The sequence below is a fragment of the Sorex fumeus genome, unplaced genomic scaffold (genome assembly GCF_029834395.1).
Source record: "Sorex fumeus unplaced genomic scaffold, SorFum_2.1 ptg000207l, whole genome shotgun sequence".
Classification (NCBI taxonomy): domain Eukaryota; kingdom Metazoa; phylum Chordata; class Mammalia; order Eulipotyphla; family Soricidae; genus Sorex; species Sorex fumeus.
Genome location: NW_026606264.1, coordinates 1,376,693 through 1,401,870, shown reverse-complemented (window position 1 = coordinate 1,401,870; position 25,178 = coordinate 1,376,693). Strand labels below are relative to the sequence as shown.

Here is a 25,178-nt window from a genome sequence, read left to right as displayed (position 1 = left end):
TGTGGGCCAAGAGCTAGAAGCACCTGTAGCACCTGACGAGGAGAAGGCGGTGTCTCGGTTGTCGGGGGATGGGCAGACCGTGTGTAGCCCCGCGGGCTCCAGACAGAGGTGTGGGGCCTTCCCAGAGGGAGTCCCAATCCATCCCGAGAGGAGAGAGCCAGTGGGCTCAGTCAGAGGTGTTGTCCTGGGGAGGGGGTTGGGGACTCTGTGCTGGACACAGGGACCAGCCAGCCCTCCAGCTCACCTCCAGGGCCCCGGAACGTGTCTGCGGGGCAAGCCCCGAGGCCACAGGGTTTTACAGAGGCAAAGTCTAGTGTCCAGGAGGCTAAGGACCCCACCAGGTAAAGGGACTGAGGGCTTCTGCTCCCCCCATTTCCGGTGACCCCAGTGTGGCCCTCAAGCTCATTGGTTGTACTGACAACTTTCAAGGGGGCTCAAAATTGTTTCATTTTTCTTCTAGAAAAAAATGGTTAAACTTTCCATCTTCTATTCACTGTAAATGATTTTTTTTTTCATTTTGGGTTATACCCGGCGATTACTCCTGGCTCATGCACTCAGGAATTGCTCCTGGCAGTGCTCAGGGGGCCATATGGGATGCTGGGAATCGAACGCGGGTCGGCTGCATGCAAGGCAAACCCACTGTGCTAATCTCTCCAGCCCCTCCACTGTAAATGATTTCCCCCTTACTGTTTCTTTTTAAAAAGATGTAACCTCCATGCCTGCCAGGCAGAAAATGGGCCACTTCTGGTACCCTCACAGACAGTGGTGCCGCCCCATGCCTGGCCCTGTGCCCTGGTCAGCAAGTAGATGCTCCTGGGCCTGCTTCCTGGCTTGGAGTTCCCACGCTGTCTTCTTGCTGGGCCTGACCCAACCCAAACTCCCTTTTCCAAGCAACCCCAGGGGCTCCCTGGAATGTGGTCAGCTCTGGGAAGACACGATTCAGGGTGTGTCACCTGACCTGGCCCCCGAACACACAGAGTGTGCTGGCCTCTGACTTCCTCCTGCACCTGTGGCTTTGCTTGGCGTGGAAGGGGGCTTCCTGGATGCTGACAGCCAGACCCCCCCATCCCAGGGCGCCCTGCTGCCGGCCACCCTCACAGGCATCCCAGAGGGGCCCTTAGTCCCACTGAGCACAGCAGGAGAGTAGTGATCACCAGGGGCAGGGCCTGTGGGGGATGGGTGGGTTGGGGAGGGTTTGGGGAGGGCCCTGGAAGGGGCTGGGAATGGTTGGGGGGGGATTGGAGAGGCTCAGGGACGGTTCAGGAGGGTTCGGGTGGGTTGGAGAAAGACCAGGGAGGGTCCCGGGGGTCTTCTTGGTCCAGGCATGAGAGAGCCATGAGGGCCGCACCTCCCTGTCAGCGCTGCAGGCGTTGGTACTGGGGGCCAGAGGCAGGCCCTGCCTCAGTGGGACCCTGGGCCATGTGCACTCAGCAAGTAGCCGGGGGGATCAACAGGGTAGGACCGCGTCATGGCCCCTGAAGACTTCCTCGGCTCCTCTCTTCCCACCCTGTCCATGGCCGGCACCACTCCCTCCGGGCCTCTGTTTCCCTTCCTGCAGCTCTGCCCTGCTGGGGGTGGTGAGGGAGGTTCCGGGCAGTGTCGCTCTGGAGCCTCCAGCTGCCTGGGCTGCCTCCCCTAGGAGCCCCTCCGAGTCCGAGGAGGAGGAGATGCTGGACTTCTTCAGGGATCCGGAGCTGGACTACGTCATGCAGGAGTGGCAGGACGGCTGCGTGTACCAGGGGGAGTTGGGGCCGGACATGAAGATGGGCTGTGGGCAGTTCTCCTGGCCGACAGGCGAGGTGAGCCCCTCCCGGGGGCGGGGTCAGGGGGCTTATAGCTGAAGGCCAGACCTTGCCCACTCAGACACATCCCTGCCACATCTGTATGGCTGGAGTCCCGGGGTGGGGCCGGAAGCAAGCCCTGTTTGGGCGTGTGTCCAGCCGTGAGACCCAGGGCAGAGGAGTAGCCTGTCTGGCTGGGTCAGCCCCCTCCACCAGGGCTTCAGAGCTGCCCACCTGGCCCTGGCCACTTCAGCTGAGACCGAGAAGCACCCAGTGTATTGGTGGCGCTGGTGGGGTGGTTCTCGGCGTCTGGGAGCACCTGAGGATGCCGAGGCAGGACTCCCCATCCTGAAGCCTGGGAGGAAGGTGGGCGCTGCCAGTGTGCGTCTCAGAGGCTCCGTGGGGGTCCCAGCCCTGCTCCCCTTTCCCAGAAGCCCAGCACAGAGGGGATGGATTCTTTGGACCGTGTGTAGGGCTAGATTCTGACCACTAGAGGGCGTCAGGGTTCCAGCTCTTTCCAACAGGTCCTGCAGGTGTCTGGGGGCTGCGGAGCTGCAGACATCCAGGGCAGAGATTTTAGCAGTCTCATTGCCAAAGGCGGGGGGGGGGCAGGGGGGGCTTCCTCGGAGACCCCCCAGGCTGGGGACCCCCGCGCAGAGTGCCCGGGTTCGGGTGCAGCCTGCTGCTCGCACCCATCTTGCAGGGGCTCTTCCCGTGGTGACCGAGGTCGGGGGAAGGTGCTTCTGCCACCACCCGAGGGTCAGGCCCCTGTGAGGGCATCTGGTTGGAAAGACCAGGTGCTAGCATGTGCAAATGACCAGTCAGATGCGCACACACCCTTGGGAGGGCCTGTCGGCTAGTCACACGTCCCGTATGCTAATCAGTCTGGAGGCCAGCCAGTGGACCACAGGCGCCCTCCTAGAGGCCATCTCCCCTTCCGCTGCCTCCGTAACATCCTGGTTCTCCGGTGCCCAGCGCGGGAGCGTCTCGCCCAGCCCCTCACCCCTTTGCCCGTAGTTGCTCCAGATGCGGAAACAGCCTCGACGGGTCTCCGGCTTCCACCCTGAGTCTGTGCGTGGGTCACCAGCGCTCTGGCCATGTCTGCCCCTGCTGGCGGTTGGCACTGGGCAGGACTGGGGCAGAGGCCAGACTGGGGGCATTTTCCGAGTTGGTGCTGAGGCGCCCCTTTGAGACCCTTTATTTTAACAAATGCAGGGGCCAGGGGAGGGATGGAGAAGCCAGGGCTGGGCACAGGAAGGGGCTGCTTGCCCAGAGGACGGGGGGTGAGGCAGAGGAGCGGGAGTTGGTGAAGGGGTGGCAGACGGACATGGAGCTTCTGGGGATCCCTTTCGCCTAGGGGTGAGCCTGACAGAGCCAGGGGTGCAGGGCCTGAGCCTCTGTCCTCTCCAGGACGCAGGGCACAGAGTGAGCGACTCTGTCAGGGCAGGGCTGGGGCTGGGTCCCTAAGAAGGGACAGGCTCTGCTTCTCCACGGTGGGCATGGGACACAGCCCTCCCCTGCCTCCTCGGGGCTCGGTACCAGCTCTGCGGGTCACTGGGAAAGCCGCCCCTTCCCCTCCCACAGATGTACCGCGGGCAGTTCTATCGGGACCACCGCCACGGCGTGGGCACCTACATGTGGCCGGATGGCTCCAGCTTCACAGGCATGTTTTACCTCAGCTCCCGCGAAGGCTACGGCACCATGTACCTTAAGCCGAGTGTCTTCAAGGTGAGGGGCAGCCGGTGTGCAGGGAGGAACCGGCCAGGTGGCCCTGGGCAGGTCAGGTTCTGGGAGTGTGTGTTTCGGAAGGAGCTTTCTAGTTCTTCACGGTTCTCACAGTGTCAGTAGTCAGACCCTGTATCACTGTATCACTGTCCTTCCATTGTTCATCTTGCTCGAGCAGGCCCAGTAACATTGTGAAACTTGTTGTTACTGTGTTTGGCATATGGAATACATCACAGGTAGCTTGCCAGGCTTTGCCTTGGGAGGAAAAGGAAATGAGGTGAGAAGCCAAGAAGTGTCTTTGTTGCTGCGTCTTTCAGTGTGGGGCATCTTGCAGGTTCGGCCTCCCCTCCGATGGAAGGAAATGACCAGATTTACTTTGCATGCAGCCCAAAGGCGTGCCCTGGGCCCCGGGAGCACTCCCGGCTCCAGTGCCAACACCACCCCTTTATGGTAGCGCTCACAGTGGTAGGACGCAGAGCACCCGGCTTACGCGTCCCAGCGTCTGGCAGGCACAGAGCTGTGTGATCGCTGCCCCAGGAGAAACGCGGGTTTTGTGATCCAAACGGGCACCATACCCAGGCGCCCCCAGCCCGTCCTTAGCCTTCGTAGGAGGGACCTTACTGGACTCGTGTGCTGCTGTGGGCCTCCGCCTGGACACACTAAGAGCAGGAAGGGGATGGTTTGAGACAGGCAGGGACGCAGCTGTCGTGAACCTTATGTGTGTACATGTATTTGTGTGTGCACTTGTTCCACTTGTGTTCTCTTGTGTCCTTGTGTTAAATTGATTACTTGTGTTCTCTGTTAAATTTATTGCTAGGTACTTTGTTTTATTTTTTGTTTTGGGCCACACTCAGAGGTGCTCAGGGTTACTCCTGGCTCTGAGCTCAGGAACTACTCTGGTGGTGCTCCAGGGACCCAGGGGATGCCTGGGACCGAATCTGGGTCAGCCACATGCAAGGCAAGTGCCCTGCCCACTGTGCTATCTCTCCCGCTCTACATGGGATTGTTTCTTGATTTCTTTCTCTTCTGGCTCCTTACTTGCATGTAGAGATGCAACAAATGTTTGCACATTTATTTTGTAACCTGCCACATTTCTGTGTAAGTCTGTATTTCTAAGGGTTTGGTTTTGGTTTTGTTTGGGGGGCACACCCAGCAGTGTTCAGGGGTCACTCCAGGAAATTGTCCGGGCGCCCTGCGGAGCCAGACTTGGAGCTCCAACATGCCCGTCCTGTTCCCCACCCTGTTCAGTGCTCTCTCTCTGGTACCTTTGGTCTCTTTAAAATTTGCTTTGCCAGCATTTTCTTGAGAGTTTTCGCATCTCTGTTTGTCATGTACTTTCTTTTGTGATTTTCTTGTCTGGTTTTGGCATTGGGGCATACAGGGCCTGAAGGTGTATTCGGAAAGATTTCGTCATCATTGGCTGTTGTCTTTATCTTTGTATTCATCCTGTTTCTCCTCTTGTTTCTTTTTTATTTGTGTGTGTGGGGGGGAAAGCACACACACAATGCTCAGGGGTGACTTCTGGGTCTGTACTCGGTGATCTGGGGACCCTGTGGGATGCCTGAGATCCAATCCGGGTTGGCCATGTGCAAGACAAGTTGCTCTATGTTCCAGGCCCCACCCCCTCGTCCTCCCTCCTCCCCCAGCCTCCTCCTTCCCCCTCCCCCTCCCCTCCTCCCCCTCCTCTTCTCCTCTCCTCCTCCTTTCTCTTCTCCTCCTCCCCCTCCTCCCTCCTCTTCCCTCCCTCTTCCTCCCTCCTCCTCCTCCTCTCCCTCCTCTTCATCCCCTCCTCTTCTTTCCTCCCTCCTCCTTTTTCTTTCTTCCCCTTCTCCTCCAGCTCCTCCTTGTCCTCCAAGGAGAACAGGCTAAAGTTCTTTAAGATTTTGGTATAATTCACCTTTAAAGTCATCTGGTCCATTACTTTGGGGAAGTGCATTGTTTGCTGTTTAAATTTCCCATACTTGGGATGGGTTCGATTCCTCCGCCCTTCTCGGAGAGCCCGGCAAGCTACCAAGAGTATCTCGCCCGCACGGCAGAGCGTGGCAAGCTACCCGTGATGTATTCGATATGCCAGACACAGTAACAACAAGTCTCACAATGGAGACGTTACTGGGCCTGCTTGAGCAAATCGATGAACAACGGGAGGACTGTGACAGTGACGGTGATACTTGGGATGGGTCGCTCAGACTTTATGTGGTCTTTTTCAATAATCTTGGTAAGCTGTATATATCTAAAAGTCATGTTTCATTTGTGTTGAATTTATTGGCGTGTTGTTTAGATAACCTCTTAAAATCCTTTATATTTCTTTTTCTTTCTTTTTTTTAATTTGCTTTTTGCATCACACCTGGCCATGCTCAGGGGTCGCTCCTGGCTCTGCACTCAGGAATCATTCCTGGCGGTGCTCAGGGGACCATATGGGATGATGGGAATTGAACTCGGGTCGGCTGCGAGCAAGGTAATCTCTCTACCTGCTATGCAATCACTCCAGCCCCAAGGTTTTGAATCTTCTGGTCATCCCACCTCACCCCTGCCCACTACACCCCTGCCCAATCACCCCCGCTTAATTCACCCGCATGCAAGGCAAGCACCCTCCCTACGGGCTGTCCAAAGCTCTGGCCCGTCTGCTCTGATCTTAGTTCTTTCCTTCTATTAACTGTTAACCTTGTTCTTTTTCTTGTTGCCTTATCTACAGGGTTGCATTTTCTGTTCATAATTCAGCCTCAGTCATTGGCAGGTATTTTCACAGAGAGGCGGGTGTCCAGGCTGGCGGCGCTTCCCTGAGCTCTGCCCACTGCTCTCTGCCTCCCGTCCTGCACCTCAGAGTCCATCTGGAACCTTAACTGTTGCTTTTCAAAAAACGTCTTTCTTCTTTGCCTGCAGGTTCCCTTTCCACGGCTCTGTCGCCGTGCTGTGCTTTGGCAGGGACCTGGGCACCGTCTGGCTTTGTCCAGTCGCCTCAGCTGCATCTGCTCTCTGGTCTCCCTTGGGACTCAAGGCCTGAGCGAGGGGCCGGCCCCTGTCCCGTGCCCGCCGTGCCCTGTGAATCCGCTCGGTGTCCCAAGTGTTTCACTCTTTCAGTTGATCCTCTGTTTTCTTCCATGGGTCAGAGTGTCTTTGAGATAGAAATCACACAACGAGACTAATCGCTTCCTTCCTTCCTCCCTCCCTTCCTTTTGAATCATCATGAGATAGAGTTACAAAGCTTTCATGTTTGAGATTCAGCTGTACGATGATTGAACACCCTCCCTCCACCAGTGCACATCCCCACCACCAGTGTCCCCAGTATGCCCCTCCCCCAATCTCAGTCCTCACCCTGCCTCCATGGCAGACAGTTTCCCCAACTCTCTCTCTCTACTTTTGGGCATTCTGTTTTGCCCAGATTTTCCCACCACCATTGAAGCCTACCTGTCGGGGGCAGATGCTACTTTATTTTCCATGGCTCACGTTTAATATCATGACGGCGTGCTTCTGGAATTCGAGATTGTAAATGGTCGGGTTCCAGGGACATCTCTGTAGCGCACTAATCCATTTGAGGATCCAACTGGGAGTCTCTGGACCAGGGCTCTTGGTGCGCTAAGATGGTGCCCAGGGGCACATTGTGGGGCTCTCACCTGTGGCTCCAGATCCTGCCCTCTGCTCGCGGGCGTCTCCACCGCCAGGGCTGGCACACTGGGGAGCAGGTCCCCCGTGTCCAAGTTGGGGCGTCTGCCTTGCCCCATGCTCGCGGCGCAGAGTGACGGAGCTTCAGCTCTGTGTTCCAGGAGCACATCCGTTTCGGCCTCTCCCGGCTGGATGTGCAGGTGCTGCCGGCTGACTGCCCGTTGCTTTCCCGCGGCAGGGGCTGTACAAGGCAGACCGGCGGTTCGGGCCTGGCATCGAGACGTATGCCAACGGCAGCCAGGACGTGGGGCTGTGGCTGGGGGACCACCTCATCCAGCTGTGCACGCCGGTGCCCACGAGCTTCTCCGTGCAGGAGCACTCCGAGTTCTCCAGCTTCCTGAGCTGCGTCCCGGCGCGAGCCAGGCTCTCCGACGAGCCCGGGGAGGAGCGGGCGCCGGGCCCCGAGCCGGACCCCTTCTCCTACCCCTACAAGCAGCTCCTGCGGGATGACGGCCAGGCCCTGCCCCCGGACGTGAGCGTCTACTCCACCGACAGCGACCACCTGCCCCTGCCCGCCTCGCTGCGGCGGGACCTAGACGCCCGCATCTTCCTCAGCGAGACGCCCCCGCCCGAGGACGAGGAGCCCTGGACTGTCAAGAACGAGACCCCCGTGTTGCTCCAGATGCAGAGGCATGCCTACAGGTTCAGGTGCGGCCGGGCTGGACACGTGGGCGGGGCGGCCAGACGTGGCCTGTGAGCTGAGTTCTATGTGGGCTGCTTCCTCCCCGGAGCTCAGCGCCGCCCGCCGGCCTCCTCTGGCCTGTGCACGCGGGGTCGCGCAGGGCAGGGCTGGCCAGCCTGGGGCAGGAACACGGTGGGCTAGAGGGGAGCACGTAGGGCCGCGGCGACACCTGGCACCCAGGGAGGCGGTCCCTGAGTGGATGTCACTGGCCGTGTGAGCGACGCAGCTTTGTGCGCCGCTGTGTGTGTCGTACGCTGCTGCCCGCTCTCGGCTCTGCACCCCCACTGGCCCCCGAGACTTGCTGCCTCCTGCCCCCCTCATGTGGCCTCAGTTCTGCAGCCAGTGTCCAAGGGGGCCCCCTCAGCTGTCCTTCATGTGCCCTGGGCATCTGGCCCTCTCCCTTGGGACTCCCCCCTCCCCTCCCCTTTCCTCTTGGTCCTTCCCTCCCCCTCCTCCCCCTCCCCTCCTCTCTCCCTGCTTTTTTCTCCTCTTCCTCCTCCTCCTGCTGCTACTCCTTCTTCTCCTCTTCCTTCCTTAGTTATTTTTTTTAAATAGTGAATTCATCACGATCACGATCATAATCATCCTGTTGTTCGTCAATTGCCTCTAGCAGGTACCAGTAACGTCTCCTTCGTCCTAGCCCTGAGGTTTTAAAAAGTGCCATTTTTAAGGCTCTTTCAGGGTTAGAAGAATGAGACCCATCATTGTTAACTGGTATTTGGCATATTGGGTCCGCCATGGGGAGTTTGCCAGACTCTGCCGTGTGGGCAGGTTACATTCAGTAGCCTGAATTCATAAATATAATTATATAACATCATAATGTGCATGAATTTATCAACAAAGTGATAGAGAAAATGGCCCATCACTAGAATTGTCATTTATAGATAAACGCTAGTAAACAAGTCTCACAATGGAGACGTTACTGGTGCCTGCTCGAGCAAATCGATGAACAATGCCTCCCCTATTTTTTTTTTGAAGAGTCTCAATTCTGTTTTTCATGGAGGCTGGACCAGGCGGCTTCCCCAGCAACAAATAATTGAGGGGTCCTTAGGAAATGGATGTTTAAAATTTAATATATTCAGGGCTGGAGCAGTAGTACAGCAGGTAGGGCGTTTGCCTTGCCCGTGACCAACCTGGCTTCTGTTCCTGAGCATCTGGTCCTCTGAGCACCACCTGGAATAATTTCGGAGTGCAGAGCCAGGAGTGACCCCTGCGCATCTCCAGATGTTGCTCCAAAACATGAAACAAAACTTAGAAAATTTTAGTATGTTTCAGTCTCTGCCTCAAACTTGGTCTTAAGCTATCCCGAGAGTCTGAGAGAATCCACATTCCATGAACATAGGGCTGAGTCTCTCATTCTCCCATGCCCCACATCCATCCACCTGTCACCCACCCATCACCCCCCACCTGTCAACCACCCATCACCCCCCACCTGTCAACCACCTGTCACCCACCCACCCACCCACCCATCCATCCTCCTCTCCGCCACCCATCACCCACCCACCCATCCATCCATCCATCCATCCTGTCAACCCCCCGTCACCCACCTGTCCATCCACCCACTCATCTGATCACCCTCCTGCCAGCCACCACACGCCCCTCGCCCTCTGTTCACCCACCCGCTGACCAGTCCAGCCCTCCAAGCATCCGTCCCACCCTCCCCTCCTTTCGTCCATCTTTCCAACACACACCCTTCCCTCTGCCTTGTCCCTCCTAGAACCCATTTGATTCCCCATCTGTCCACCTGTCCATCAGTCTGTCCCCTCACTGGTCCACCCATCTGTCCATTTGCCCGAGTCCATCTACCCGCCCACGGCAGCTGTGCCCATGCTGACTGGTGCTGGGGACGGGCGACTGTGCTGTGGGCAGTGTGCTGAGGACGGAGTGGGTGTGGGCACTCTGAGGGCCCCACTGTGAGGAGTGGACTGTCCACAGCCTCTGTGTGGATGGCAGAGGGATGAGGCCCTGCTGAAGCCACTGTCCCGCAGGCACAAGCCGGCGCACGGCAAGTGGGGGATGGACGCCATCCTGGCGGGGGACCGCACGGGCTTCGGGCAGCCGGGGCCCCGGGAGCAGCTGGCGGCGGAGATGATCCTGAAGGCCGAGGAGGGCGACCTCGACTGGATGCGCCGCGCCCTGCGGAGCAAGCACGCCAGCCCCGATGTGGCCGACTCCCAGGGCTACTGCGCGCTGGCCGCTGCTGCTGTGAGCCCTGCCCGGGCCCGCCGGTGGGGAGCGCTGGGGCGGACCTACCCCCGCCCGCCCGCGCCCACTGAGCCCGCCCTGTGCCCAGGTCCACTGCCACACGGACGTCATCCAGCTCCTCCTGGACTGTGGGGCCGATGTGAACAAGTGCTCGGATGAGGGCCTCACGCCACTCGCCATGTGCGTCCTGCTCTACTACCCGGCCTGGGCCTTTAAGGGCAACGTGGCCGAGCGCACGGCGTCCCTGTTCAGCCCTGGGCACGGCATCGTCCGGGTGAGGAGGCCCGGCGTGGTAGGCAGAGGGTGGGCCCCAGGCGCTGGCCCATGGCCCATCCCCAAGCGCCCTCAGGAGTGACCCCTGAGCGTAGAGCCGGTAGTAGGGCCCAGCACTGCCCGGGGTTGGCCCAAACCAAAGTAGAACAGGAAGGAAAATGGGGCTGGGAGGGGCCGCTCCCCCCGCCCCATCCCTGTCTGTCCTAGGAGGGGCCACTCTCCCCGCCCCGTCCCCGTCCATTCCAGGAGGGGTCATTCCCCCCCCCGCCCCATCCCCGTCTGTCCCAGGAGGGTCCACTCTCCCCCTCACCCCCATCCTGGACTCTCGCTGCCTCTGTCTGACCTCCAGGCAGTGCAGATTCCTGGACCCCATTGGTGCTGGGAGCCCCCCACCCCCCGCTGGCACCTGCGGGTGCTCAGAAAAGCATGTGGGGCCAGCCACTGACCCTGGTCACCACACGCTGGACAAGTGCCCAGGGCCTGCGCTTGCTCTCTGGCCCCACGTGTGGCATTTACCGCGGAGGCTCCAAGCTGGCTTCTCCGTTCCCCCCTCCCATCTCCTGCAGTGGCCCCGGGGGAGGCGGGAAGGGCCTGTCCTGGCAGCGGGGAGTCCAGGCCCTTCAGGGATCCCCATACACAAGAGAACGTCCATCCACCCCGCTAGTGGCCAGGGAAGGACCAGGAGCTGCGAAGACCCGGGAAGCCCGCACTCTCTGGGCGTAGGGGCTGTCCCGGGGATGCCACCCCGGAGGGCACAGGGGCTGCCCAGCTCTTCCCCCCGACAGCGCGCATTCAGAGTGGGCTCTGTCCTGACAGCGTCATGCCGCCCAGCAAGTCAGCAGGTCCGTCCCCCACTGACAGCCCTCGGCACCCACCATGAGGCCAGCGTGTCCTGGGGATGCCCAGACAGGGTCTGGGGCCCAGTTGGGCCCTCAAGCTCCAGCGTCCAGGTGGTACGGGCACGGGGCCACTGAGGGACACACAGGCGGGGCGATGAGGGACATGTGGGCGCCTCTGCCCATCTCGTCACGCTGTTTCAGTTCTGGGGCCTCGTTCCGGGAGTCCATGGTGACAGGGTCGGCGTCTGCCGTCACGCCGGCCTCGCTGAGTCTCTGCTCCCTGTGAAGGACACACCGAGGCTCACCGTGTACTCTGCCCACTCCCTCTCCAACGTGCACGTGGAGCTGCAGCCCACCCACAGAGAGGACTCCGTGTCCACCGTGGGCCCCCAGGAGGTGAGGCTGGCGCTGCCCTCAACGCCCTTCGAAGGCTCCTTCGAGGCCACGTCCTCCGCCCTGGAGATGTCCTGGGAGTCCAGCGAGCTGTGGAGCAGCGTCCAGGACTGGAGCTCCTCCCACGGGGACAGCCTCAGCGACCTGGAGTGGGACCTGGATGCCCGGCCGGGCCACCAGGGCAAGCTGAGCTCGCAGAGCCTCTTCGAGTCCACGCTGTGCGTGCGGAACTTTTCGGTCAGGCTGTCGCGGGACCTCCTGGAGCGGGGCGCGCTGGCCTCCTGCGGCCTGCAGAAGCTGCCCTCCCTCCGGCACAGCGACTCCGGCAGGGGCAGCCTGTGGAGGATGGCGCTGTCCGTGGTGGAGTGAGCGGACACTGCTGGGCGGGCGGTCAGGCTGGGGTGCCGGGGCATCTGCTCTGAGCAGTCTTACGGGAAACTTCGCCTGGCTAGTGTGGGGGGCCGCGGCGCAGGGGGGCCACAGTGAGGGGGGGCCTGGGGAGGCAGCAGGTCCTCTTCCTTGCACAGCATCTAGACACACACACATGGCCACACCTCTCACCCAGACACAGTGACCTGTGGATTCACCCCAGGGCGCACACACACACACACACACACACCACCACCACCATGGGCACCGATCACCCCAGGACACAAGCTGATGGACACTCACCTGAGGCTGCTCCCCTGTGGGCTCACTGCGGACACACACCTGGACACAGGCTCACCGTGGACAGCACGAGCCCACGCACACATGCACCATCACACCTCCCCGCAGATGCAGATCATGTACACGCGTCGCCATGTGCGTCGTGGTGTGTGCACACGCATGATGTGGCCGTGTGTGTGCTTGTGTGCTCTCAGACCTTCCGTGTCTCCCGCCCCGGGCTCCGTGTCCCGCAAGGGGGTGTCGGGTGATGTTGCCCCGGGAGGCGTGTCTGGTAGCAGGGGACCCCGGGGCTCAGGGACCCCCTTCCCGCTCTCCACAGGCAAACGAGCCGGTGGTCGACCATCTGCATGCTGCTGCGCCGTGGCGCCGACCCCAACCTGAGCCGCGTGCCCATGCCGGTGCTCTTCCTCGCCGTGAAGGCGGGAGACGTGGACGGGGTGCGGCTGCTGCTGGAGAGCGGGGCTCGCACCGACATCCGCTACCCGCCTGAGGTGGGCTGGGAGTGACTCTGGGGAGCCTCGCTGGCAGTCTGAGGTGACAGAGAGGGGAGCTCATGGGAGGGTTGAGGTGACAGTTGCCAGAGCTGCAGTGGGGAGACTGAGGCAACAGTGACAGGAGCTGCAGTGGGGGGACTGAGGTGATGGTGACAGGATCCATATGGGGGAGCTAGGGTGATGGTGACAGGAGCCGGGGAGGGCTGAAGTGACGGTTATGGGGGAGCTGTGGGGTGCTGAGGTGTTGGTGACAGGATCCGTGGGGGGGGGTTGTGGTGACGGGTGACAGGAGCTGTGGGGGACTGTGGTGTTGTGATGGGATCTGTGGGGGGCCTGAGATGCGGGTGATGGGAGCAGCAGTGGGGGGCTGGGTGACAGATCCTGGGCTGGATTCAGTCTGCTCCAACCCTGTCTTCCTCCATGTGTGGGACCCCTTCCCTGTCCCCGGCTGAGGGCCCTGTCCTCTCCTCCGGCCCCTGGGAGGCTGCAGCAGCGCGGCCCCCACTGGGGACCTGCTGTGCCGCGTCCTGCTCCTCGGTACTGATCCGTAGGTGCTGAGGACCAGACCTGGCCGTGGACAAGTGCAGGGCCAGGAAAGCCAAGGGGGCGGCCGCGGTGGGAGTCGGGCATGGGACGGCTCCTCAGACGTGAGCAGTGGGGGGGTGGGGAGGTGGCCCCCGTGGGGTCCGCGCCTCACCCCCTCCTGCAGCTCAGGTCCCTGACCCCCCTGCACATCGCGGCTGCCCTGCCCGGGGAGGAGGGCACCAAGATCACCGAGCTGCTGCTCCACGCCATCACTGACGTGGACGCCCGCGCCTCGGACGAGGACGAGCCGTGCAAACCCCACAAGGTGGGCGGGGCCAGGCCCGGGGCGTGGTCGGTGGGCGTGGTCATCGATGGGGTGTGGCGGTGGGCGGGGCGTGTCGGTGGGCGTGGCCACGGGCCAGGGCACGCCGGGGAGCAGGACTGTCGGGTGGGCGGGGCATGTGAGATGGCTGGGTCCGTCGGGTGGGCGGGGCGCGCGGGTGGGCGGGCTGACGCAGGCTGCTCTGGGGATGGCCCCAGCAGCCGGTCCCCGGTCCCCGCAGCTCTCTGCTTGCTGCCTTGCCCTGTCCCAGGGCTGGGGGCTGGGGCCCTGCAGGCAGGTCGCTTCTCACCCCACGTGGGCAGCACAGCCTGAGCCCGGATCCAGTGGGCGCCTTGGCGGCACAGAGCTCTCCCAACCTGTGGGGGTATCTTGGATGCGAGAGGCCACTGACTCTGTGTGTGTGTGTGTGTGTGTGTGTGTGTGTGTGTGAATTGGTGTTTGTGTCTGTGTGAATGTGTGGGTGTGTATGAGCGTGTTGGTGTGTGTGAATATGTGAGTGATGTGTCGGTGTGAGTGTTGTGATTGCGTGTGTGCCCATATGTGTATATGTGAGGGTGTGAGAGTATCTGAGTGTGTGTATTGGCGTGTAAGTGTCTGAGCGTGAATATGTGACAGTGTCTGAGTGTATGTGAGAGCATCTTGTGAGTGTGTGTATCTGTGAATGTGTGTTGGTGTGTGAGTGTGTGTGAATATGTGACAGGGTGTGAGTGCCTGTGAGTGTCAGATGTGTGGATATGTGAGTGTGAGGGTATCTGTGAGCGTGTGGGTGTGTGTGAGTGTGGGTGAGCCTACAGTGCAGGTCTCGTGGGACTCAGTGGGCACGTGAGCCCAGGGTACTGGCAAGGCTGAGTCGGGCGTCGCCCCGTGTGCACACAGCAGGACCTCCAGCCATCTACCATGAAGCTGAACGGAGAGCTGGGCCCGCCCAGCATCTACTATACCGTGCCGGCCTCCGGGGAGGGGAGCCAGGGTGGCCGGACGCCTCTGCACGTGGCCTGTGAGCGCATGGACAACCAGAAGGTGAGCGGGTGTGATGCAGCCACGAGGGTGAGCACAGGTGTGCCTGTGAGGGCGTGGTGCACTCGCGTGTTCGTGTGGTCCATGTGTGCCGCATGTGCTTGTGTGTTGGTAGGCATGCACCAGCTCCCAGGTGTGCTGCTGTGTGCCTGTGTGCTCCTGCCCCTGTGTGCCAGTATTTGTGTGTGCCCGTATGTGTATCTGTGTGTATACCTGTGTGTGCCTGCCTGTGTGTGTCAGTGTGCCCATTTGTGTGTCTATATGTGCCCATGCATGTCTGTGTGCCCATGTGTGTATGTCTGCACGTGCCCATGCGTGTGTCTGTGTGTACCCTTGCGTATGTCTGCGTGTGTCCGTTTGTATGTCTGTGTGTGCCTATGCATGTCTGCCTGTGCCCATGCGTGTGTCTGCATGTGCCCATGCATGTCTGCGTGTGTCCGTGTGTGTATGCCTGGCCTGTGTATGCATGTGGGTGGGCACACGTGTCCCCAGCTGTGCCCAGAGAGTTCGCTGTTCCCTGTCGGTGCCTGTGGCGGGCGTGAGCTGGCTGTCCCACAGGGGTCGGTCCATGTGGGCCAGGTAGTGACGGTGCTGGCGCAGGGGCCAGAGTCTGGGATATGTTGTCAGTCCCGTAGCATGCAGACGTCCTCCCTGAATGGCTTCGGCCAGATCTTGCCCACAGGGAACAGGCGAGGCCACAACAGAGCTTGTTGCACGCTTTCCTGCGTCCGTGTCCTGCTGAGCCCCTCGGGCCTGGGCCGGCACCAGGACCAGCTTACTTGAGAGGCGCCAAAGTCTGTCCCAACAGTGGCTTGAGGGATGCGGTCAGGACCCCCTTTCTGCCCGTGCACATCTGGGGAGTCAGGCGGTGCAGAGTGGGGTGGTCTCAGCCCCCAGGCCATGGCTGGTCGGCCGAGCCAGGTGCTGCTTTGGGAAGGGCTGCGGAGGTCCAGCCATCACGACGCGTCCGGCTGGGAGAGGGTGTGGGGAAGCACTGGGCGGTCTCCCCTGACCCAGGCCAGCCCCTGCACTGCCGCCCAGTGAGTTAGGGGGCAGTGCCCTGTGGGGAAACTCTCTGGACGTACTCAGGGATTTCAGTGAGGCTCTAAGGGTCCCTGGAGAGGAAGCAGGACTGCAGGGTGCAGGGTGCATGGTGGCAGACGGGCTCTTCCAATTGGCCGTCCCGTCTGCACGGTCGCAAGGAAGGGCTTACAGGGGCCGCGGGGGCTTGCTGGAGGAGGCCGTGAGTCCACAGCCTGTGCAGGGACACGGCAGCCAAGTCCAGCTATGAGTCCGGCTCTTGGCTCCGTCTGCTCTGAGCTGTGAGGCACGTGGCCACACTCCCGGGGCGTCCCCTGTCCCCTGTCCCTTCTGCGGCTGGTTATCCCGGGGTTCCCATGTGTGAGTGCGGAGAAGGACACCCCTCAGGCCCCTGGCCATCCACTCACCCGCCCTCCCACCCCTGTGGCCCTGCCTTTCTCCCATCCAACACGCCCTCCTCCCCTCATCTGCTCATCTGTCCTTTCACCCAGTTGGTCCGAGTTGGGGGGTCTCGGGCCGGTGCTGTAGTGGAAAATGGGCCCAGCCGGTGCAGTGAGGCGTCTCCACGGCCCTGTGTTACTGGAGTTAACAGCGGGTGCTTGGTGTCCAGAAGTCTGGCGTGTCTGACCTGCGGGCCTGCCTTTCTCCCAGCATGCCCAGGATGTGGTCCAGCTTCTCCTGTCCCACAAGGCGAACCCCAACATGCTGTGGAGTGGGCACTCCCCACTCTCCCTGGCCATTATCAGCGGGAATGACCTGGTGAGCAAGCTTCAGGCACGGAGTGGGTGCTGGTGTTCCTGCTCGTCAGCACCTGGAATCTGCCATGGATGGTGACGTGGGAGGGGACCTTGGGTTAAGGGTTGTGGTCTGATGCCAGAACTGTCATCCACCCACACACACGTTACCCATCCACCCACCCACCCATCCGTCCACCTACCCACACATTACCCACCCATCCTCCTGTCCATCCACGCTTCCATCTACCCTTTCACCCATCCATCCACCCACCCACGCACCCACCCACCCATCTACCCACCCACAACCCACCCATCCACCTGTCCAACCATCCATCCATCCATTTATCCACCCATCTGTCAGACAATCCATTCACCTGTCCATCAACCCATTCATCCATCCTCCATCCATCTGTCCATCCATTTGTCCGTCAGTCCATCCATCTACTCATCCACCCATCCATCCTGTCCATCCATCCATCTGTCCATCCATCCATCCATTCACTCATCTGTCCATCCATTCATTCGTCTGTCTCCCTGTCCCTCCATCCATCCTTCCACTCATTCATCCATAACAAATCTACCTGTCCATCGTCCGTCCGTCTGTCCATCCATCTGTGTACCCATCCATTCATGTGTCCCCCCGCAGCATCCGTCACCTACCTGCCATGAGTTTTCCATCCATCCGTGTCCCCCTCCACCACTACACCTCCATCTACCCATTCTTCTATCCGTCCACTCTCTGACTGTGCCCTCCCCCACCTTCCCTCCCTCCCGCCTGTTCCCTGCCCACTGTCTTCTCTCAGCTGTTCCTTCTGGGGCACACTGTGCAAAGTACCTGTGCTCCCGACAGGGTGTGGGCTGGCACAGGGTTCCTAGCTGCTTGCGGTGGGTCAGGAGGACAGGCCGCTTGTTTTTTTTAATTTTTTTTTTACTAGTGAAACACCATGAGGTACAGTTGTAGACTTACAAACTTTTGTGCTTGGGTTTCAGTTATACAATGATCAAGTACCCATCTCTCCACCAGTGCCCATTCTCCACCACCAATGAACCCAGTATCCCTCCCACCCCCACCCCATCCCCCACCCCCCTGCCTCTGTGGCAGGGCATTCCCTTTTGCTCACTCTTTCCTTTAAGGTGTTGTGGTTTGCAATAGAGGTATTGAGTGGCCATCGTGTTCGGTCTATCTATAGCCTACTTTCAGCATGCATCTTGCATCCCGAGCGAGTCCTCCAAACACCCTTTGCTTGGTGTTCCCTTCTCTATCTGAGCTGAGGACAGGCCGCTTGGCCAGGGGCCTCGCTGTTGGGGGTGTTGCCGGGCCCTTTGCCTGGGTGTGGGAGGCTGCTGAGGTGGCCGGTTCTCCAGTGTGGGCCTGGCCTGATGCAGGGGTCACAGCCAGGGGCAGATGAGACACTGTTGCGGCTCTTGCCCAGCTGACCCCCAGGCGCCCTGCCCCCGCCCCCCCCCACCTCATGAGGGAGCTGGGGGAGGACAGGCCAGGCCAGATGTGTCCTGGCGGGTCGGGGACCGTGTCCCCCTGTGCAGATTGTGAAGGAGCTGCTGACCCACGGTGCTGACCCCAACCTGCTGCTGACCAAAGGCCTGGGCAGCGCACTCTGCGTGGCCTGTGACATCAGCTACGAGAACCACAGGAGCCTGGAGAGCTCCATCGCCCTGGTGAGACCCTCCAGCGGGCGGGGACAGCAGCCCCACACTGCCCTTCCCGGGCTGGCCCTGTCCTCGGCCCCCTTGGCTGCCCACCCCAACAGGCACACACAGAGGAAGCGGTGTGTCTCCCTGTGTCCTGGGTCAGCCCCTGCTCCGACGTGTGTCCTCTCGGCCCCTCTGCCCCTCGCCCATGCTCGCCCGGCTCTGGCCCGTCCCCACCCCTGCCCGGGCATGTCGCTAGGAGCCAGTTCACTTTCTCAGAAATCTCCTTTTCACTTACCCAGTGATCATTCTCACACTCACAGAGAGTGGAAAGAAAATGCACTGAGGCAGATGCGCCTGGAGTGGCGCCATCCTGCACCCGCCCCACGCTCTCCCCCAAAGCCCACACTCACCCCAAACCCCACGCTCGTCCCAAACCTCACGCTCGCCCCCAAACCCCACGCTCGCCCCAAACCCCACACTCGCCCCCAAACCCCACGCTCGCCCCCAAACCCCACGCTCGCCCCAAACCCCACGCTCGCCCCAAACCCCACGCTCGCCCCCAAACCCCACGCTCGCCCCCAAACCCCACGCTCGCCCCCAAACCCCACGCTCGCCCCAAACCCCACGCTTGCCCCCAAACCCCACGCTCACCCCCGGACCCCACGCTCACCATGACCCGCACCCCGAGAAAGCCACCATCTCTGTGTGTGGGTCACCGGGCGCTTCCTGCCTGTCTCCCCTGCATGCACTCTCACCCGTGATGCCCACCTGCCCACGGGCCCATCCGTGCCCACACATCACTGACCTGCGAGGCCTCCCTCTGGCCCGCATCCCCCACATTCACTGTCATACCTACCCCGGGCATCAGCTCACCAGCGCCCTGAGAAAGGGCTCAGACGGGGAGATGGACACTGCAGGGCAGCTCCACACGGGCTCACAGGTGCCACCCTCCTGGCTGTGCCCGCCCTCCCGGGTTGTTCCTTCTCTCCTGGGGTCAGCAGCTGGCCCTGGAGTTAGTTGGGCGTCCTACCCGGCTCTGCTTGGTGGCTTGGAGATCGCACACCTGTCCCTGCCCTCTGACAGGACTGTGGAGGAAGCAGCCCCCACACCGTCCCCACACTGTCCTGACGGGGGAGTCTGGCCAGTGCCTGGTCAGGCTTGGGGGACCCATTTGTCTCACAACTGCACACTTGGAATATGGTGGTCTGTGTGGGAGTGCAGGGGACACTCACGGGGAGAGCAGCCACTCACGGGGGACAGCGGCCACTCCCACAGGGGATAGCAGCCACTCCCATGGGGGACAGTGGCCATTTTCACAGGGACGGTGGCCATCCCTGGGGCCCGGCCCCTACTGAGCAGACCGGTGGCCGTGGGGCTGGAGGGCAGGGCCAGTGTGACTTGGCCTCTGTCCCCCAGATCGACCAGCTCATCAGTTTCGGGGCCGACATCCTGAACCCCGTGACGCTCACGCAGGGGGACAAGGTGGCCGTGGGCACTGCCGTGGACTACGGGTACTTCCAGTTCTTCCAGGTGCGTCCCGGGGGGTCGGGAGGGGGCCGGCCTCGGCCGTGGACCTGTGCAAGCCGGCCCCGGGGCCGCGCCGTCCGCAGGACCGCAGGATCGCGCACAGCGCCTTCCACACGCTCCTGCCGCACGAGCGCGACGTGCTGCTGGCCCGGAAGAGGCTGCTGGAGCACATGGGCTTCCTGCTGCGCAGAGCCGTCCTGGCCCGCGAGGCCCAGTGGGAGCCCCGCGCCCTGCACCTGAGCAAGCGAGGTACGTGGGGGCGGGCGGGCGGGCGGCTGCTGACAGCTGAGGGGCGAGGGACAGCCACGGCAGGGCCACAGCCGGGGACCTGAGCAGAGAGCGGGCACGGTGGACACTAGCACGGCGGACGCCCAGCACGACGGACGCCCAGCACGACGGACGCCCAGCACAGTGGACGCCAGCACAGCGGATGCTCAGCACGGTGAACACCAGCACAGTGGACAGACACCCAGCGCGGTGGACACCAGCACAGCGGATGCCCAGCACAGTGGATACCTAGTACAGTGGACGCTGAACACAGCACACACCCAGCACAGTGGACACCAGCATGGCGGATGCCCAGCACAGTGGACGCCCAGTAGAGTGGACACTGAGCACAGCACACACCCAGCACAGTGGACAGCAGCACAGTGGACGCCCAGCACGGTGGACACCAGCATGGCGGATGCCCAGCACAGCAGATGCCCAGCACAGTGGACACTCAGCAGAGTGGACGCCAACACAGTGGACACCCAGCACAGTGGACACCCAGCACAGAGGATGCCCAGCACAGCAGATGCTCAGCACAGTGGATGCCCAGCACAGTGGACGCTGAGCACAGCACACACCCAGCACAGTGGACACCAGCACGGTGGACACCCAGCACAGTGGATGCCAGCTCAGTGGATGCCAGCGCAGTGGACACCCAGCACAGAGGATGCCCAGCACAGAGGATGCCCAGCACAGTGGCCCCCAGCACAGCACACGCCCAGCCAGCCGGGTTCTGCAGCTGCCCTGGTTGTCCCCAGCTTGGGACACTCAGCCCTGCACGGACCTCGACACACAGGCCAGGGCTTTCCTGCAGAACACCTGAGTGTCTGGCTGGGTCAGCCCCACCTCAGGAGGCTTTGCGGGGCGGGGGGGGGGGGGTGGTGGCCGGGGAATGCGGCAGAGACGTGCAGGGGCGGGGCTGCCTCCTCTCGAAGCCTCCTGAGGGCTGCCGGGGTGTCACTCTAGGGCCGTGATCCCGGGGGCAGTCCCTCCTGGGGAATCCTGTCCTTCCAGCAGCTTCTCCCTCTGCCCAATGGCAGGAGGTGGCTGGGGGAGCACAGTGCTGCCCACCTGTGGATAGGTCTCTTCCCCACGCACTGGACAGCACCCACCCCAGAGACCGCTCAGGGACATGGGGGCAGCCCCACTCCCACCCTGGGTCGGGACACGGCTGTGCCAGGAAGGAGGCTGTTCTCAGGAGAAGGGGAGAAGGGAGAACCTGTCACGAGCACTGGGCAGCGATGACCGACCTGGGTCTGGTGGGCGTCTGGGCCTTGCCCCCCTGCAGAGGGAAGAAGAGTCTCAGCAGGGCAGCTGGGCTGCCGGCACCCACACACCTCGAGGGTCTCGCCACCTGTTCCGGGTGGTGGTGCTGTACGGGTTGGGGCTGGGGTCGGGCCTGGCGGGGGATGCTAGGGAGAAGCATGGACGAGGGGGACAAGGTCAGACCCACAGCCGCTCTCTGGGTCCCCTGCAATGGACACTCATCACGGCATGTCCAGCACGCACAGGACCCCAGGACGCACCATGGCCACCGCCGGCACGGGCTTGTCCCAAGCAAGTGCCCTTTCCCCTGCGGCCGGGCCTCAGAGGTGCCGGGGGACACGAGAGATGCTGACTCCTGGGCGCGGCTGACCTCTCTGCCTGGCAAAGGGAGGGACCCCCGCCTGCCCCCAACCTGGGAAGGGACCGAGTCCCCCACCCCCCGACTGGATCCCACTGCAGAACCTTGCAGCCTGCCAGGACCTGAACCCTGCACCTGCTCATGTCCCAAGGAGCCCCCAGATGTGCTGTCAGCACCCCTCCCCGCCCCGGTGCTGGGGGCAGAGGACCCCCACTTCCTGCCGGCCAGGTTTCTTTGCGGGGGTCGCTGTGTCCTAGGGCCGATGAGGAAGCAGAGGTAGCACTGCGGGGGGCATGGGGCAAAGAGTCACCCAGGACCTGCCATAGCATCAGGGGCCCCTGCCCGCCCGCCCGCCCGCCCCACTGAGTGCCCCACCCCGGGGGCAGCGTGAGTGAGGTGAGGGGCGCTGACATGGGTGTCTGGGCACAGCGGAGCTGGTCCACTGCAACAGGATAAAGCGGAGAGCCCTGGGCAAGAGGATGTCCACCCGGGAGGACCCCGTGCAGTGAGTGAGTGGCGGGGCAAGGGCGGGCCGGGACTGCCGCGGAGCCCAGCTCAGAGGCGGCCGGACCCCCTTGCAGGATACCCTTCTTCAAGTTCTGCTACCAGTGTGGACGCTCCGTGGGGGTGCGGCTGCTGCCCTGCGTTCGCTGCTACGGGGTGCTGACGTGCAGCAAGTCCTGCAAAGGCCGCCTGTGGGTGGACGTCCACAAGAAGGAGTGCAACCAGTTACAGGCGCTGGGTAAGTCCGCGGGGGTGGGGGTGGCGCCTTGCTGGGAACCAGCGGCCAGCGGCGTGTCTTCAGGGAGGACGGAGAGGTGCTCCCGGAGAAGCAGCCCTGTCCCCTCCCGATCGCCTGCTCTGGACGGTGGGCAGGAGGGAAGGCTGGACCGGGCCCGAGGGCGCCTTTGTCTCCTTGTACTGGTGGCCAGTTTCTAATTTCTTTGTTTTTTTTTGGGAATCCTGGGCGATGACACCGGGTGGGTTTTGGGGGGCTCCTGGGGAGGTGAGGCTCGAGGGCCAGCCCCGCAGGCACCCCCAGCCCTCGATGCGGACACTCATGTCTTTCCCACTCACCTGTGTGTATTCAGGCACTCCCACCATCTCAGACCCCCACAGCACACAGGCTCCACGTGCTGCAGAGCACACAACACCCTCCGTGCAATATGTGTCATGCCACGTTCTAACACACTTTCAGAAGCTGCACGCTCCACATTAAACATACCATTCAAACCACACAACATGCACTCACTCCTCACCAGACATCACAGGCCTGCTCTGCGACTGCAGTTGTAAATGGGACTTGTGCGGGGACACGGAACGTCCAGGTAGGAACCTTCCCGGCCTCACGTGGAAGGCACCTGAGCATGAGGCATGCACACATGTGGGATGCAGGCGGGCAGGACACGCATGCACACATACACTCAGGACGCAGGCAGGATGCGTGCATGCAGCACGCACGTAGGCATACAATGCCGCTGCCCTCCACTGTGGACACAAGCAGACTCCCGAGGTGGCTTTCTGTTGACCTTCTCCAGGACACTCGGGAAAGTAGTGTCTTGTGCTTCCTGCACTCTGGGTCCAGCTCAGTAGAGGATGTGACCACACTTTAGGCTTGTTTTGGGGGCCACACCCAGTGTACTTGGGGGCTTGGTGTTCCCTGTGCTCAGGAGTGAGCCCTCGAAGTGCCCCCTGGACCGTGTGTGCTGGGGATCCGGCGACACTCTGGGCAAGGCAAGTGCTCCACCTCCCGGACTGGTCCCGCCTTACTAATGTGCGGAAGGTTCTGGAAGTCGTTTCCCCTGCGCTCAGCCTTCCACTTTCCCCCTGTCAAGTGCAGAGCCCGCGCAGTCCTGGGGCCCAGAAACGTGTACACCTGTGTGTCCCGGGGGTTGGTGGGGACGTCAGGGCCCACTTCCCAGTCGGCGGTGGTTCTGATTTGAGGGGCCACCCAGGGGGCTCCCCTCTCCTGGGCCAGCGGCGTCTGCCAACCCTCATGCCTGGGCACCAGGAAGTTCCTAGAGGAAACCATGTGGGGAGCAGTGCTGGGTGGGGCTGATGAGGGGGGCGGAGCCTATGTTGGGCGGAGCCGACGAGGAGGCGGGGCTTATGCTGGGCAGGACTGCCAGGGGGCGGAGCCTACGTGGGCTGGCCCTGTGCAGGGTGGAGCTCACGCTGGTTAGGACTTTGTGGGGGGGGTGGGCATATGCTATGCGGGGGAGCCTGTGTTGGGTGGGATGTTGTGGGGGTGGAGCCTATTTTGGGCGGAACCTGTGAGGGGATGTGGCCTAGCGGAATCCGTGAGGGGTGGGGCCTATGTTGGGTGGGACTTTGCGGGGACTGGGCCTCTTCTAGGAGGGACCTATGGGGGGCGGGGCCTCTCGGGATGGGACCTAAGATGGGCGGGACCTCGGGGTGGGCGGGGCCTAGACTGGGCGTGTCCTCAGCTAGGTGGGACCGTGAGGGGGCGGGGCCTCAGGGTGGGAGCTATGGATGGGCGGGACCTGTGCTGGGGCGGGGCAGCTTTGGCACGAGGCTGCATAGCAAGGTGGGCTTCACTGCTGGAGCAAATGTGAAGGGAAACGGGTCCCTCGAGGTCCGTCCCGGGGAAGCGAGATGCTGGGACGTTGACAGGGCAGTGCCCGCGGCTCCTTTCGCCCCTTGCAGGCTGGCCAGTGGCCCAGCGGCTGTGGGCAGGACAGGCAGCCTGGGGTTGGGGGTGCCCTGGTCCCTGCAGCGTCCCTCAGGGGCCGGACAGCCGAGCATGGCCGCTGTGAGCCTGCAGGAGAGAAGCTGAGACAGTCCTGCTTCCTGCACCACTGCCCTGCTCGGCCTCCTCCAGGGCCAACAGGGGGTGCTGGGCACGGGGCGGGGGGAGTTGGCTGGCCCCTGGGCCAGGCCTGGGTGCGAGGCTTCCTCTCAGACACCCATGGGGATCCTCAGGGTGCTGGGCTGGGAAAGGGTCCCCCAGCAGGAGTGTTGGAGCGTGGAGGGCAGGGCAGGTCACAGCGCTGGACCCCCCACTGATGAGGACATAAAGGCCCTGGTACTGGGGGGCCTTTCTGTGGGCCAGAATCTGACAGGGCCTCTGGGGGTGGGGGATGGGCACCAATTCCCGCTTCCTCCACCCCAGACTGTTTCACCCTGCCTGTGGTTCTCCCCACCCTTCACGGCCCCACGGATACTCTTGGCGATGCAGCTGAAACTGTGCAGTGGACCACTTACGAGCCTTCCTCCGACCCCCTTGGGTTCTGGGGGCACTAGTGGCCTTCACACCTGGTGTGCCCTGCAGGCCTCGTGCAGTCAGAGCTGCTCCTCCCTAGACTGGGGCCTGCAGGGCCTAAACTGGGGGTCTTTGGGGAGCAGACGGGTCACATGTCTCCATTCACGTAACTGCAGACACGTGTGAAAGCCCACGGGCATGGAGGGTGCGTGTATGGGGGGCAGTGTCCACTGTGTGGGGGGCAGTTTCTGTGGGCAGTGCCCACCGCGGGGTGCATGTGTGTTGTGTGTGTGTGTGGCCAGTGTCCAGCAGTACCCCATCCCACCCGGTCTTCCCCCAACAGGTACTGGGACACATTACCACAGAACCACAGTCCCTGGGGTGCACGGGACAGTGGCTGTGCACAAGGAACACGAGACCCCCAACCAGCTGCACTACACAAACTACAGCCACGAATGAGCAGGGGCCGCCCACGCAGGTCTCCCGCTCCCCTCCCT

At 62.1% G+C, this 25,178-nt stretch overlaps 1 protein-coding gene across 1 annotated transcript; it reads left to right on the top strand.

Moving 5' to 3' along the window:
• Nucleotides 1-1,676: 1,676 nt before the first annotated feature.
• ANKMY1 (ankyrin repeat and MYND domain containing 1) lies at nt 1,677-25,140 on the top strand. Its single transcript, XM_056108364.1, has 16 exons — nt 1,677-1,799; nt 3,366-3,509; nt 7,345-7,814; nt 9,837-10,053; nt 10,142-10,327; nt 11,454-11,923; nt 12,547-12,718; nt 13,431-13,571; nt 14,466-14,609; nt 16,299-16,406; nt 17,930-18,061; nt 19,454-19,567; nt 19,648-19,813; nt 21,888-21,963; nt 22,040-22,200; nt 25,025-25,140. The coding sequence occupies exons 1-16, from the start codon at nt 1,707-1,709 to the stop codon at nt 25,138-25,140; spliced, it is 2,910 nt and encodes a 969-aa protein (XP_055964339.1). The 5' UTR covers nt 1,677-1,706.
• The last annotated feature ends 38 nt before the right edge of the window (nt 25,141-25,178 follow it).

Coding starts and splice junctions, on each gene's coding strand:
- ANKMY1 (XM_056108364.1), top strand. CDS start 1,707: ATGCAGGAGTGGCAGGACGGCTGCGTGTACCAGGGGGAGTTGGGGCCG. Junction 3,510..7,344: donor TTAAGCCGAGTGTCTTCAAG/GTGAGGGGCAGC, acceptor TTCCCGCGGCAG/GGGCTGTACAAGGCAGACCG. Junction 14,610..16,298: donor AGCGCATGGACAACCAGAAG/GTGAGCGGGTGT, acceptor CCTTTCTCCCAG/CATGCCCAGGATGTGGTCCA.